Source organism: Lagenorhynchus albirostris, chromosome 13 (genome assembly GCF_949774975.1).
Source record: "Lagenorhynchus albirostris chromosome 13, mLagAlb1.1, whole genome shotgun sequence".
Lineage (NCBI taxonomy): Eukaryota > Metazoa > Chordata > Mammalia > Artiodactyla > Delphinidae > Lagenorhynchus > Lagenorhynchus albirostris.
Genome location: NC_083107.1, coordinates 63,578,045 through 63,594,266, shown reverse-complemented (window position 1 = coordinate 63,594,266; position 16,222 = coordinate 63,578,045). Strand labels below are relative to the sequence as shown.

At 38.4% G+C, this 16,222-nt stretch overlaps 1 protein-coding gene across 5 annotated transcripts in view; it reads left to right on the top strand.

Annotated features, from left to right (window-relative positions):
- TTC27 (tetratricopeptide repeat domain 27) overlaps nucleotides 1-16,222 on the top strand; it is a 177,008-nt gene that overhangs the window by 128,465 nt on the left and 32,321 nt on the right. For all 5 annotated transcript variants that reach the window (XR_009544117.1, XR_009544118.1, XM_060169348.1 and 2 more), the window contains one exon: nucleotides 14,625-14,723. Coding sequence is in view for 3 of the 5 variants with exons in the window: in XM_060169348.1 (XP_060025331.1) it covers nucleotides 14,625-14,723 (99 nt within the window). In the remaining 2 variants the exon portion in view is untranslated. The remainder of the gene's footprint in view (nucleotides 1-14,624; nucleotides 14,724-16,222) is intronic.

Below are 16,222 nucleotides of genomic sequence, written 5' to 3'. Positions count from 1 at the left end.
GTTTGATTTTTTTGCTTTTTTTTGCGATACGCAGGCCTCTCACTGTTGTGGCCTCTCCCGTTGCGGAGCACAGGCTCCAGAGGCGCAGGCCCAGCAGCCATGGCTCACAGGCCCAGCTGCTCCGCGGCACGCAGGATCTTGCCAGACTGGGGCACAAACCCGCGTACCCTGCATCGGCAGGCGGACCCTCAACCACTGTGCCCCCAGGGAAGCCCAGTTTGAGTTATTTGAAGTGAGGTGGATATACCTAGAGTCTGTCATACAGAGTGAAGTAAGTCAGAAAGAGAAAAACAAATCCCATATGCTAACACATATATATGGAATCTAAAAAAAAAAAAAAAAAAAAAGGTCATGAAGGACCTAGGGGCAGGATAGGAATAAAGGTGCAGACCTACTAGAGAATGGACTTGAGGATACGGGGAGGGAGGGAGAAGGGTAAGCTGGGACAAAGTGTGAGAGTGTCATGGATATACATACACTACCAAATGTAAAATAGATAGCTAGTGGGAAGCAGCCGCATCACACAGGGATATCAGCTCGGTGCTTTGTGACCACCTAGAGGGGTGGAATAGGGAGGGTGGGAGGGAGGGAGACGCAAGAGGGAGGGGATATGGGGATATATGTGTATGTATAGCTGATTCACTTTGTTATAAAGCAGAAACTGACACAGCATTGTAAAGCAATGATACTCCAATAAAGAGGTTAAAAAAAAAAAAAAAAGAAAAGAAGCTGAAGTGGGGAAAGTGGTCACCAAACCTCCCAAGCAGAATTTTGTAGACTCCGGACCAGAATTAAAACATAAATCCTTAGGTCTACTCTTAGGTAGTTATTCTCATTGTCCCCTACTTTTATGCAAAAAATAAAATCAAAGAAATTGTTCAGATATCAAGCTAGTATGTGTAGCCCTGAAAAAGGAACATGTCACTTCCTATCATTTTTTACCCCTCCCTCAGCGCATATACTTTATTCCTTTTATTTTGTCAATTTCCCCCCTTACCCCCGTTAAAAATTTAAAATTTTCCTTGACTTTCCTCCTCAATTAACTGGTCATTTTTGTAAGGTTATATGATATTACTGGCAGTATATATATGGAAAGATACATGTATAGGCAGTTGAGAGGAGGTGAGGGATCGCTGTGGACTGATGCAGGCAGAGATGGGACAGAAGTTAGCTCAGATGTTCACTGATTGATGCAAAGTGAGTAGATGTGCAGGAGGGGAACTAGCTTCACAGGTAGGAGAAAAGCATGAAGAAAGGTGAAGATTTGAGAGTTTACTAAGTGGCTATCCTAATTTGTGCCTAATATGCTGATAACACATCCAGTTTATTGTATGTCCCAGATTTTTACTTTTTTTTTTCTTTTTTTTAATTTTTGGCCACACTGCACGGCATATGGGATCTTATTTCCCTGACCAGGGATTGAACCTGCGCCCCCTGCATTAGAAGCTCAGAGTCTTAACCACTGGACCACTAGGGAAGTCCCCAGATTTTTACTTTTTAAATGAAGTGCTATTATTAATAGTTACATTAAAAGAAGTTGGAAGGGGTTTTCATAGACATTCATTTTGTACTTCTGTCTTCAGCCATAGCCTCATCTAGTGTTGTGTTTAATGCATGTGGTGGATGGAGCTCCCACTTTACGATGTGCTATAAAATCTGAAAGGTGGCCAGTAGGAGCCTGTGTCTTTTTTCCCCAATGCTTTCCAGATGCAACTTAACTAACATTGCCCTTTAGAGGACAGTGTGTAGGATGCTTGCTGATAACATCAACTGTGCTCTGAGTGGCTGAGGGCAGCCACCTCCTTCAGGTTTTGGGTGGTGGTAGGAGAAATGTTTGAGCCAATGTCTCTATAAGCCCCTTGGTATATATCAGACACTTGTGTCAAGCTGCAGCCTGTGAGATGCATGATGTTGCCTGGTTACCAGTTGGCAGAATTAGTGGGAAATATGGGGAATTGTAGGCCAGATAGATGTATGGGGAGTAGAGGCAAAGCAGTCCTGCCAGAAATAAAAGCACATGGAGAATAGGCTGAATTCCCTTGCTGCAGGGGTTTGGTCACTTACTGTATGTTCTAAATGTACCACTATTTCTATATTATATTGCTTGATAACTTTTTATATAGTTTATAGTAAACCCTTTTGGCAGCAATCATCTCCAAAAAGCAAACAAATTTTTAAAATGTGTTTTTAGGGAATAATTAAGAACTTAATTTTCACTTGTCAAGAGAGTAAATAAATGTATTAATATAACTTGTCCAAGATTTAGCTGATATAATTAAATTCCACCTCAGGGGCCGTAATCATATCACTAATCACATGAAAACCAGAAGACCCAAGATTTCTGAAGAAGCATTAGTGTTTATGTCAAAAGTTAGTAGTTGTTGTTGTTGTTGTTGTTTTAATAGGAAGCATGTCCAAAGATGACAATTTAATATGCAGCTGTAGGAGGTGTATTTTCATGTCATTCTGTGAGACTGGACTTTTATCTAGAGCAAATGAAAATGCGCAAAATTAGTTTAGAAAATAAGTTGATACCAAATTTTTTCGTGTGTGTGTGAAAAGTGAGATCATAACTGTTAATGTGCTAGCTCTTAGCAGAAGTAGTTCACTGACAGTTGAATCTGCCAGTTTTATATCAGTGACATCAGATGCTTCAAACAGAAAACTCATTAATTTGGTTCTCACAATGGTTTTAATTTTTTTCACCTAATTATTGGATTCAAAATAAAAGTTTTGGAAATTCACTCTATTAAAGTTGAAACATCTGACATTATTCTGAATGCTATTGTTAAACATCAATGATAAAAGTATTTCTTCTAGTGGTGATAATAAGGATACAAATTTTCATGGAGCATGACAACATGGTAAAAGTAATTCTCTTTTTGAATTAAGAAAACCAGTGGAACAGAAATGTACTTGGAATGGGTTGTAGTGGTGGACATAATATGGTCCAAACGAGCTTCTACCAATGGAAATAAAAACTAGCGGTCGTCATTTACACATACTTTAATATACACTGTTTGGGTAATTAAATTACAAAATTCTTGTGATGTCTGATGTGATGTCTGATGTTGAATTAAAATAAAATTAGTGTGGCAGTATATACTTTCTCTTGTTGCTGCCCATCACCTAATGTACTATAAAAATGTTTGAGTTTTTTTTTAATAAATTTATTTATTTATTTGTTTATTTATTTATGGTTGTGTTGGGTCTTTGTTGCTGTGCACGGGCTTTCCCTAGTTGCAGTGAGCAGGGGCTACTCTTCATTGCGGTGCGCGGGCTTCTCATTGTCATGGCTTTTCTTGTTGCGGAGCACGGGCTCTAGTTGTACAGGCTTCAGTAGTTGTGGCATGTGGGCTCAGTAGTTGTGGCTTTCAGGCTCTAGAGCTCAGGCTCAGTAGTTGTGGTGCACGGGCCCAGCTGCTCCGTGGCATGTGGGATCTTCCCGGGCCAGGGCTCGAACCTGTGTCCCTTGCATTGGCAGGCAGATTCTTAACCACTGTGCCACTAGGGAAGCCCTGTTAGAGTTTTTTGAAGAATTTTTTAATAAATCAATTTAAGTGTCCTATAATGATAGGAACTTTTTTTTTTTAAGGAGTCTTTCGTTTGGGCTGCATTGTGTTCAAAATCAATTGGAAATCTTTTATGTATTCAATTAACGGAGTTCAAAAAAATTTCAGCTTTTACAACTTTTACTAGATTGTAATTATTGAAAGCAAACTTTCAAACAGGAAGACATTTAAATTTATCTTGAAGAGGAACAATGAGAGTTTAAATCGTGTACAGGATTTAATTTAATAATGTATAATTTTACTTTTGAATATCCCTACTGTGTTAGTCTGCTAAGGGCTGACTGATACTACAGACTGGGTGGTTTAAACCACTGTGGGAATTAATTTTTTCACAGTTCTGGAAGCTAGAAGTCCAAGATCAAGGTGCCTTCAGGGTTGGTTTCTGGTGAGGTCTTTTCCTTGCTTTTAGACAGCTACCTTTTCACTGTCTCCTCACATGGCCTTTTCTCTGTTCATGTGTAGAGAGAGCTCCAGTGTCTTTTCTTCTTCTTCAAAGGATACCAGTCCTGTCGGATTAGGGCCTCACCATTATGACCTCATTTAACCTTAATTATCTCCTTAAAGGCCCTATCTCCAAATACAGTCACACTTCGGGTTGAGCTTCAACATATGATTTTTTTTTTTTTTTTTTCCTTTCTGCGGTACGCGGGCCTCTCACTGTTGTGGCCTCTCCCATTGCGGAGCACAGGCTCCGGACGCGCAGGCTCAGCGGCCATGGCTCACGGGCCCAGCCGCTCCGCAACATGTGGGATCCTCCCAGACTGGGGCATGAACCCGTGTCCCCCGCATTGGCAGGCGGACTCTCAAACACTGCGCCACCAGGGAATCCCCAACATATGAATTTTGAGAGGAATACAGTTCAGTCTGTAACATCTACCTAGGAGGAATCTTTTCTTTGTAACCTTTTGTTATGAAACTTTCAATTATACAAAATATATACTAGCAGAGACCAGAATAAAGAGTCCCCTCCCATGTGCCTATGAACCAGCTTCAACAGTTACTAACACATGACTGGGCCTGTTTCATCTATATTTCCCCACTCCATCCCATATTATTTTGAAACAAACCCAATATATCATTTCATTTTTAAATGTTTTAGTATGTATCTCTAAAAAAATAAGGACTTAAAAAAATAACCAAGTACCATTGTTCTTAAGATATCAATAATAATTTGCCAAAGCTTTTGATTTTAACAGAATAAATTTATATTCTATTCTAGAGTAGAATGTAATTGAGAAGGCCTATAATTTATAAATTTGTAAGTTTGATGAAACCTACAAAGAATCATAAATTTGATGAATTATTTGATGATTTTGTCCTGTTAAAAATATTTGTTGAAGAAAGGTACTCTAAATGGAGGCCAAAAGACAGGACCAAAGAAAAATATTTATAAGCTTCAGTATTAACAAAACTAGAATTCAGAATATCCTTTGTTTAGCAGCAGTTGCTCTGAGCTTCCTAGTTATCTCAGTACATTAAAAAAAAATTTTCCCGGCTTTGTTGAGATATAATTGACATATTGTATAATTGACGTATTGTGTAAGGTATACAACGTGATAAGATTTGATACATGTATATATTGTGAAATGATTACCACAGGAGCATTAGTTAACACCTCTGTCACCTCACCTCTGTCACCTTCGTGTGTGTGTGATGATAATATTTAAGATCTACTCTTTTAGCAATTTTCAAGTATATAATACAGTATTATTAACTATAGTCACCATACTGTATGTTAGATCCCCAGAACTTATTTATCTTATAACTGGAAGTTTGTATGCTTTGACCAATATCTCCCCACTTTCCCCCACCCCCAACTCCTGGCAATAACCATTCCGCTATTTCTATGAGTTTGGCTTTTTTAGATTCCACATACAAGTGAGAGCATATGGTATTTGTCTTTCTCTGTGTAACTTATTTCACTTAGCAAAATGCTCTCAAAGTTCATCCATTTTGTTGCCAAAGGCAAGATTTCCTTCTTTTTCATGGCTGAATAATATTTCACACAGTGTGTGCACACACTCACACAATTTCTTTATACATTCATCTATTGACAGACAGTTTGTTTACATGTCTCAGCTATTGTGAATAATGCTACAGTGAACATGAGGGTGCAGATATCTCTTCGAGGAGTGATTTCATTTCCTTCAGCTATATACTCAGCAGTGAGATTGCTGGATCATACGGTGGTTCTATTTTTAATTTTTCCTCAATACATTTAGAAAGAATATTTTCTCAGCTAAAATTATTATGACCTACAAAGAGTCAATCAAAAGTTTTAACAATTTTAAATGTACTAATGATAAATTTGACAATTAACAATAAAGAATAACTTTGAAGTAGACAGTAGGCACTTTTATGAAAAAATTAAAAGTACTAAGATACTGAAAAAATTATCAGAAAATATCAATGACATGGTATTAGAATTAGATATGACTAAGGAACTGATTAGAGGATATGAATATCTGCTAAGAAAAATTGATTTTAATTCTGTAATATATTAGAGAAATATGCAAATGTCACAAATATATAGCTTGCTTAATATTCCTTTTGTTATTTTAAAATTTCAGATAATCAGAATTTACAAAATTTTAATATATTTTATTCAATAAATAATTTTACTTTTGAAAATGGTTTTCAAATAGAACCGTCTTTAGGTCCCCTGTTATATTAGTAGTAAAACCAATTTGACAATCAGTAGTTTGTTGGTCAATAAATAAGGTCTTTTTAAGGTCCTATAATTTTAATGATTTTTTAATGCCTTGTTTCATTTTTTTAAATGTTGCAGTTTGAACAGTACATTATATGGTTGCCTCACTAAGCATTATCAAGATCCTGCTGTGAACCAGACACGGATGTGGGAATGAACCGGGCTGTGTCAGCCTATCAGCAGAGAGCAGAGAGTTTCCACTGGGAAATGATATGGACAGAACTAGTTTGTGAAGGGCCTTAAGTGCCTTTCTTCAGGATTAGTAACCCTACAGATATGGAAGTCTGTTGTGGTTTTGAATAAAAGAGTGATATGACAAAAGTGACATTCTAGGAAGTTTAAATAAGGGATGAATGTCATGGATGAGTGATCAGTGGCTTTAGCAGTGAGGATGGAAAGATAGAACAGGTTGAAGCTCATTATAAAGGAAAATTTTCTGGGCCTTATTCACTGGATTGGCAGCATTGAGGGAGAGTTCGGGATCTGAGAACATGCCAGTTTTCTCAGTTGTTTGGTTAAAAAGGAAATGTCCCTATTGATAGATACAGAGAATTCAGGAGGAAGGGAAAGTATCTTTGGTAGGGGAAGATGATGTGTTTTGAGTGTTGAATATGAAGAGATGTTGCCGTGTCGAAGTAGAGAGGGCTCACAGTCCAGTGAAAGGCAGTCCAAGCCTGAAGCCTAGGAGTGAGGCCAAGAACTGAGCTTGCAGATTGGGGCTTTTCTGTGGAAGTAAGGTGAATCCATGCAAGTGAATGAACTCTTGACAGAAAACTGTGTTGGAAGAGAACACGAGGCAAAATCTTGAACTTCGGGCATCTCCTGGGGTTGGAGGAAGATAGAGGAAGTAGCACCAGTGAAATATGATTCAAACAAAATATACCAGAGTCTTGGTCAGAGGGATAGAAGGACCCCAAAGAAGGGAGTCATGGAAACTAAAGGAAGAACGAGTATCCGTAAGAAATGTCACGTGTAGTGGTAAAGTCTAAAGAGAGCTAAGAAGAGTTTATTGGATTTGGAGCTCACTAATGACCTTCAGAACCAGCTTCAGGAGGCAAAAGAGTGTGTGGCAGCTGAGGAAATGGACATAACATCCATAGACTGTTGTTTTTAGGAGCATGTCAAGGAAATGAGAGTCAAAATGTAGAGTGTTGTACCAAGGGGCAGAAGAGTCAAGTAACACTGTTCAAGATACTGGAGACCTTTATGTGGTTGAATCCAGTGAGTGAAGGAGAGATTGAATGTTATAGAGAGAGATGGGTTGCTAACCTAGGGAATGTCATTCTAGGAAGGAGTGAAATGAGAAGAGATGAAGGCATTAGCTCTGGAAACAGAATAATGTTTCCAACGAAACAGGAAAGAAGATGAGAGCATTAATATTATAATAGCAGTTTCTGTTTATTAAGCATCTTCTATAGTATAAGCTAGAATATAAGTGTAAATGAACTGTTTATAAAATCACTGTGAGGTATTGGGGGAGGGGTTACGAAAGAATTGTGTTGAGATGTGGCCTCTTCCTCTCCTGTGGTTTATATGGGCTAAATGGAGAGAAGAGGCAGAAGTAACTTTTCCTGTGACCAAGGGGTAGAGTAAATAGACGCCATGCTTTGGGTGCCTAGTGATGGCGTGATGAAAAGTAGGTAAGGCCTGATGGAGATGTCACGAACTAAGAGGAGTGGTTGGGATTTAGATAGGAGGCAAAAATTAGGAAAATAGTTTCGGGAAAGGAGACTAGCAGATGCAAAAATCAAGCATGTAGCAAGCAAAGGTTTCTTGGTAGCGGTAGGTTTTGACTATTTATTCTTTTTTTTTTTTTTTTTTGCGGTACGCGGGCCTCTCACTGTTGTGGCCTCTCCCGTTGCGGAGCACAGGCTCCGGACTCACAGGCTCAGCGGCCATGGCTCACGGGCCCAACCACTCCGCAGCATGTGGGATCTTCCCGGACCGGGGCACGAACCCGTGTCCCCTGCATCGGCAGGCGGACTCCCAACCACTGCGCCACCACGGAAGTCCTGACTATTTCTTCTTAAATTCAGTTGTAATAATAATTCTAGCAGCCAACGTTGAGTATTTACTAGGTGCCAGGTACTATTCTAAGCATTTTGCATACAGTTTTAATCCTCAGCCCAATCCCCAAGGTACTTACTGTTATTCCCCTCATTTCACAGGTGAGGAAATAGGGGGTTAATTAATTTACACGAGATCCCACAGCTTATGAGGTGTGGCGCTGGGATCGGGGTGGGGCTTTCTGATTTCAGAGCACTTACTCTTAACCTGTTCATTGTTTTGCCTCTAGAGGATGTTGTCTTATTTAGGAAGGAATGGCAGATTTGGCTGAGGTCAAGTTAGATGTTATGGAAAGCCTTGAATACAAGACTGTCGGGTTTGAACGTTTTTCTTTAATACATAACCATTGGGGCTTTTGTCAGGAGCAAAGTGAAGTTGTAACTTTGATGTAATGGGACAGTCCAGCACATGACAGTGGGTGACTCTCTGCGAGACCAGGGAGTTTTAGAGGAATCAAGGCAACCTTTCCCTGCCCGTGCTATATGTAAGACTAGACTTCCACGATGTAGTACTCTGATAGAATTGTTAATTAACCTGAGAACTTTTGTTCTTCTTTGATTTGTAGGGGTCAACTTTTTCTCTTTCATTTCAGTTTTTGAAAGAAGAAATGTTTTTATTTGAAATGGAGTTAGAGTTTCTGTTGTGCACTTGTGTTACTGTGGTGGGGAGGTTCGAGGATTGGAGCTTACATTCCAGTGGAGAAGAGAATAACCATATGCGAATAATATGTAGAGAAAAAAGAGATTCTTTCTCTTTTGTTCTTCCTTTCTCATATTGGTAAGCAATAAAAAATGAAACTCTTAAGGTCTAACTTGCATAACTGCCAAGAAATACGAGCACTGTGATAACATCTGGGCTGTAGCTGGGACTAAGGGGTAGAGGGGAGGGCAGAGCTCTGCGGCCATAGACCTGACTCTGAATCCTAGTAATCCTAAGGTAAATCACTTCATCTTTCTGAGCTTCAGTTTCCTCATTTGTAAAGTGGAGATATAATCCCTATCTCAATTTGCTGTTGGGAAAGTTAGAGCCAATATGTATAAAGTATCTAGCATATTTCCTGGCCCATAGTAAGTTCTCAGTTGACGTGGAGTTTTCTGTCCTGCCCATTGCAGTGTGGTAGAAAATCATTGTTACCCCATTATCTGTAGCCTAAAGATAGGGAGGTATATCTAACAGGAGAGTTTCATGCAGATGATATGTAAACACCCATGTTACCTCACATGTGAATTCTCTGGAAAGAGCAGGCAAATAGAAGAACCAGTGGTAACCAAGTCTAGGACAGGAATAAGAGGAGGACACTAAACAATTAATACCCTTTCTCGTAGAAGAAAAAAAGTGTGTATAAAATTCAGTTGCTCTTGTAGTTTAAAAGAAGACACTGACATAGAGGAAACTTTTGAGAGAGAGGGAGAAGCTGGTAGGTTAAGACTTGTGTTTCCTTAGGGAGGAGAACATAGTATTTAATAGTAAATGAGAAATTTGGTTACGAAAGAGTTGGTGGTGCACATTTTTAAAAACTATGAGCAGCGAGCATCATTTTAGGAAAAGATATTAGCAGACAGCATTGATAGCTCTCTTGGATTTGGCTTGGGTCACTTCCTGTTTAACGAAGCCGCATTCAACAACTTATCTGCATTTGGGGTCATGGGAATGAGTCAGGGGTATAGAAAGGAAAGAATGGAGAATGTAGCTTGGCTTCAGGATTCAGTTATAATGTGTTACACTTTATTATATGGGACATCAGAAAAATTCAGTCAATCCTGTAAGGAAAATTAGTAAAAAAAACAAAAGTGAAGCTACTGATTATTCATTCATTCTGCAGAAGCCTTGAGGAGGAAGGAAATTTGAATAGTAGGCTCATAATTTAAGAAAGAAAATTGTAATACATAAGTAAATGACACCTATTGCAGATGTGCTTTAAATACCCTTGTAAAAATTAACTTTTAAAAGTAATCCATGCCCACTGTCCAGTGGTACTTAGTGTTCAATTTCTATTTTAATTATTAAGGTTTAGTAAGTATTGCAGTTACTCTCTTCATCACATGTATTGCACACCAGAAACCAGGAACCATTGTGTGGCTTTAGGCAAATCATTTCTTTTCTAGGCCTCATTTTCCTCACCGCCTCTTTTCATTGATTTCTAAGCCTGTAATTGAACTGATTTCCTCCTAGTTTGTCAACCCTGCTGATTCTAAGTATTCTATTTGCATCATCAGTGTACTTGTTCTGCCACTAGATGGCATTAATGTACCTTTGAACCCTGTCACCTCCAGGTTTTCAGAATCTGAGGTCTGAAGGAGCCTTGGAATTTTTGCTTAATCCACCCCCCTATTTAACAACTGGGGAACTAAGACTCAGAGGTTAAGTGACATGGCCAAGGTCATACAGTACCTTAGAACCTCTTGAGTCCCAGTCATTTATCTTTCCCTCTATTGCACTGTTTCTGTAGGGGGCTTTTGAGGGAAATTCAAAGAGAGATCATGTTTTCAACCATTCCTGCTTTTTGATAATTATCTTTAAAATAATTTAAAACCATTCTTCAAGTGCATATATCATCATATTAAAGATAAATAGTTGGTCTGCTTTTGTGTTTCTGTACTGGCTCCCTCAGAGGAAAAAGCTAGACTGTCAGCTTCTAAAGATCACTGCGCTGCCTACAGCTTGCCTGCCTTCACAATTTGCCTTGGAAATAAGCTCCACAGAAACCTCCACCAGAGCTTCTCTGTCAGATGATTATCTTTCTCCATCCTTGCCCAGTCCCTTGGTAAGAGATTTGCCTTTCAGCTCTTTCCTCCAACCGAACAGCCATCGATTCTTCTGCTTCATCTTTGTCCACTTGCCTAATCCAGAGAGCTTTCGGAGGGGGGAATTAGATGATGCCCTGGTTCTTAAAAAATTCGTCTCCTGAGTTTTCCCAGCACATGTTAATTGGACTCTTTCCTTCCCCCCAACACCCCGCCCTCTCTACTGGTGACAAGGATGGCACTGCCGTAAATCACGGCTGTGTGTGGGGCAGGCGGTGTAGCGGGGGGCGGCATGGTCACGTGGAGATGATGTGGGCTCTGGAGTCACACTGACTGGGCCTCGAGTCTCCTCTTTTGCTGACTGCCTCTGGTCCATGGTCACCTCTTGAATGAGGGTGATATTTACTGCCTCACAAGGCTGTTGTGAGGAATAGATGAGGTTGATGTGTGGAAAGCTCGCAGTATCAGTGCTTGGCAAACATTGTAGGTGCTCATTAAGTGCTAATTATTCTGGTTGCTGTTGTATGGAGGGGACAGCAGTGACTATAGTATATGAAGAGTTGGAGCCTAAGGGAGGGTGTCAGCCAGAGGAGCTAGTTTCTTCAATGGAGAAAAAAGGGACGGATGCAGGTATGCCAGGGTCTGTCTCAGTGTTTTGGAGAAATAGTGTAGAAGTGTGCCGCCCAGTACGGTAGCCACTAGCCACATGTGGCGGTTGAGCACTTGAAGTGTGGCTGGTCCAAATTGAGATGCTGTAAGCGTAGGACACACATCAGGTTTCAAAGACGTCATACGAAAAAAATGAACATATCTCGATAATTTTGTATATTGATAACATGTTGAAATGATACTATTTTGGATATGTAGAGTTAAATAAAATATGTTATTAACATTTATTTCACCCATTTCTTTTTACTTTCTAAAATAGCTACTAGCAAATGTAATGAGGCTAGCATTATATTTCTATCTGATAACATTGGACTAGAAGATAGAGACCTTTGGTACTCAACCATATACAACTTTAATTTGGGGAATCATGTGAGTTTTCTTTTTTTTTGAAGCTTCTTTTGATTTTTTTTTCTTTTATGATGTTCTGTTCTTCAGAGCATGACCATCCTAAATCAAGATGCCAGTGAGGATAATATAGATTAAGTAATAGTTTAAAATGAAGAGTAAGAGGCACTGAATATTCTCCTTAGTCCGCCAAATTCCAAAGACCTCTATTGAGATGCAGGGATGAATGCAGTTTTGATGGTTTAGTGGGTCAGCCAGAGCAGTTAGAAGATCCTAGAGTTGTTGTTTTTTTTTAAGCCATTTCATGATTTCAAAGAATAGGATGTGTACAGAAGTCATCTCCCATCATAATTATATGTTATCAGTAGATGAAAACCTACTAGCAGTTAATGATTCTAGAATTTTCTTTCAGACACAAATTAAAAAGCAATTACACAAATTACCAAGAGCGAAAAGAGAATCATAATACTGTATATTAAATTGCCATCTGCCTGGTTTTCATCAAATTTATTTTGGTTTTAGGACATTGGTTACAAAATATTGACTTGCTTTAAAAACCTAAAGATCAACAATAATCTCATCACCAGCTTGTGTTAGAGCTGTGAGATAATTGCTAATTTCAGACGTTTGTAACCTTTGTTTTTTCAGGTGGATTGAAAAATAAAGTTCTTTATTTACATCTTAAATTTACACTTGTTTTTTATAACACATGTGAAATAGTTTTGTGGGGAGTTTGTCCTTTGCTGATGCAGGAAGCAAGCAGGGCACGTGCATTTTGAGAACTTTGAGGGCAATTCTCATTTTTCTTGATTTAGTCCCAGAATGAGGTATACCTCATTCCAAGTAAACTTGCTGCCATGATTTATTGGGGTATAAGATGCTGTCAGTTGTAAGAGGCACATGTAAGTGCCACCTTGTATAGAAAGTTGAATGCTGCCAATAAAACTCTGATCAGCTCTGGGTTATTAAGATGCATCTATTGCAGAGATGTTAAATGGAAAAAAAAAGTGTACATTATAAATGATGAAATATAATACACAGATTTTGAAACTTTCAACTAGGTTAAAAGTAAGAGAGCTTGTTTTATATGTTGTTTTATACGTTAGCATCAGACCCTCCCCAAATGAGTCACGTTTAGTGAGTATGGAACTCTTTTCAGTTAATTCTGTACATAACCAGACAAAAGCAAAGTGTAATGAGCTAATTTTTAAGTTGCTAGAGTCCCTTGATTGAGAAAAGTGAACTTCTAACTTTATTTCCACCTAGTACCTCTGCATCTCCCCCACCCCCCCAAACACACAGCCACCCCGTTTCTAGCCATTACCTATACCTCTAACAAAATCTCTTCTCTTAAAGGGTCCTCATAGCAGTTATTTATAGCCTCTTGTGAATTCAAGGCAAAGTGTTAAATTGCCCAAGGATCTTTGCTTTCTAAGCCTTATCTCTAATTATCGGCTAAAAATCTATATCTGCTTAAAGAAATTTCAGGCCTCAACTAGCCATATGGAACAAGTTTTGTAGGAATGGCAGGGGGAGGAGGGATGTAGGGGCAGCTTCCTACTTGCCTCTGTGGAAGGCTATGGACAGATAACAGAGCACCTCATTTCCTTTCCCACCCTAAAGTGTTCAACCAAGTCTGTCTGCTGGCTTACTGCCTTTGTACTGGAAGTCAAAGAAAGTAAGAAAGTAAACTGCATTCTGCTGCTGGCCTTACTAACTATATCTAAAAGGAAAGCAAAGTTGTAATAGCTGCATTTCTGACTAATTTCATTGAATTTTTATCAGTCTTATCTTCCTTTTGACAGAGGCTATTGAATTTTAAGGAAACCCTGTGATGTAAAGAATTCTTTTGTGATTTCAATAGCTACTTCCTAATTTACCTGTTTTCTACATCTCTAAGTTTACAAATCATACTGACTTAAGTCAGGCTTTCCTCTTTGAATGACTCTTTGGTAATCCAGATTCTCAGCCTGCTTTTTCTAAATTATTTTGGGCATGCCTAAACAGATACATGCTAGGGCAATTTGGCTCTTGGTTAAACTGCAGAAGTACTTGTGGTCTAACTTGAAGATGGAAGCAAAAATTTTTCCTCTCAAGTTTGTAATACATTCATCAGTTGTGAACCTGCTGATGCTCTGTATACTTTCTACATAGTTACATAGATGCTCAGTAAAAATGTTAGATTAATCCCACATTTATAATATCAGGGCTTGTCAACAGAGCTGTCCATTGCTTTCATGGAGTTGGTTAACACAAAAAATGGTCTTTCTCGGTAAAAGACGTGCAGTGATATTGCACGTGCTTTCAGTGTTGTATTAGCTTCGAAAATTATATGGAAAAATGCCATCTCCATTGCTAAGTTTCCTACATTTAAACTAATATAAAATGTAAGCCAAATTATAGCTCTACATTCTTTATAGTAGTGTAGTGTGTTTGTTGATAGTATCTTAAATGATTTTCAGGTTAATTCTATAAATGTCTATGTGTTTGAATGACTTTGTCTTTTGGTCTTTGCAGCTCGGGGTGTGGTTTTCTCTGGGCTGTGCCTATCTGGCCTTGGAAGACTATGGAGGTTCAGCAAGGGCATTTCAGCGCTGTGTGACTCTAGAACCTGACGTAAGTTTGTTTGTTCTTCTTTCCTTATTACAGCTTTTTGGTACTCTTTAAGTTATTTGAATTGTACTGCAGTTCAGAACAGCAATTCCTATGGGTCTGTAGTTTCAGTTATGTAAGATGAGTACACCTAAAATTTTTAAAAAGGGTGATCTCATGTTGAGTGTTCTTATCACAGTAAGAAAAGAGAGCGAGAGAGAGAGAAAGCGGCAAAAAGATTCAAACTTTGTATTATTTTATGTCAAAAAAAAAAGAAGAACACCAATTCCTTTTGTGGTGGAGGAAGGTATCTCTTTGGCAGAAGGTCACACCCTAAGTTATATGAGTTATAAATATAGAAATAAGTTTCTTCTCGTAATAGCTAAGTTATTCATTGTTTTGTTTAGAAAATAGTTTTGGTAGAACAGTTTTTTAGTTAAAAATATACTTTGCTGAGTATACAGCAAAGTGTCACATATATTTTGTTGCTCACTAGCATGTGCTGCCTATGTTAATTGCACTATTAGAAAGTTCTTTTAGTCTATAAATATTTAACAGCTTTACTGAGATGGTAAATAATTCGCATGCCATCTAGTTCATCCATTTAAAGTGTACAATATAATGATTTTTAAAATTATTTTCAGAATTGTGCAACCATCCCCACAGTCAATTTTAGAACATTTTTATTACCATAAAAAGAAATGCCCTGTACCTGTTAGCAGTCACTCCTCATTTCTGCCAAACACCTTCCACGTCTACCCCCCATCCCCACCCCTAGGCAACCACTAATGGACATTCTGTCTCTGTAGATTTGTCTATTCTGAATATTTCATATCAGTGGAATCATACAATGCGTGGTCTTTTTGACTGCCTTTCTTCACTTAGATTAATGTTTTCACAATTCATCCATTCTCTATTCAAAAATTTGAGAAACTGCCAGACTGTTTTCTAAAGCACCATTTTACATCCCCACCAGCAATGTGTGAGGGCTCTAATTTCTCAACATCTTTGGCAACACTTGTCTTTGATTATTGTCTGTCTTTTTGATTACAGTCATCCTAGTAGGTGGTATCTTGTTGTGGTTTCGATTTGCATTTCCTTGATGGCTGATGATGTTGAGCATCTTTTTATGTGCTTTTTGGCCATTTGTGTATCATCTTTGGAGAAATGTTTATTGATATCCTTTACCTATTTGGGTTATTGGTCTTTTTACTGTTGAGTTGTAAGAATTCTTTATATATCCTAGATACAAATCTGATATCAAATATATGATTTGCAAATATTTTCTCCTCTTCTGCAAGTTGTTTTTCACTTTCTTGATAGTGTCTTTTGAGGTACAAAAGTTTTTAATTTTGATGAGGTCCAGCCTGTCTGTTTTTTCTGTTGTTGCTTGTGCTTTTGGTGTCATATTTAAGAATCTGTTGCCAAATCTAAGATCATGAAGATTACCTTATCTTTTCTTCTAAGAGTTTCATTGGTTTAGCTCTTATGTTTATGTCAAATCTGCTGTTAAACATATTCAT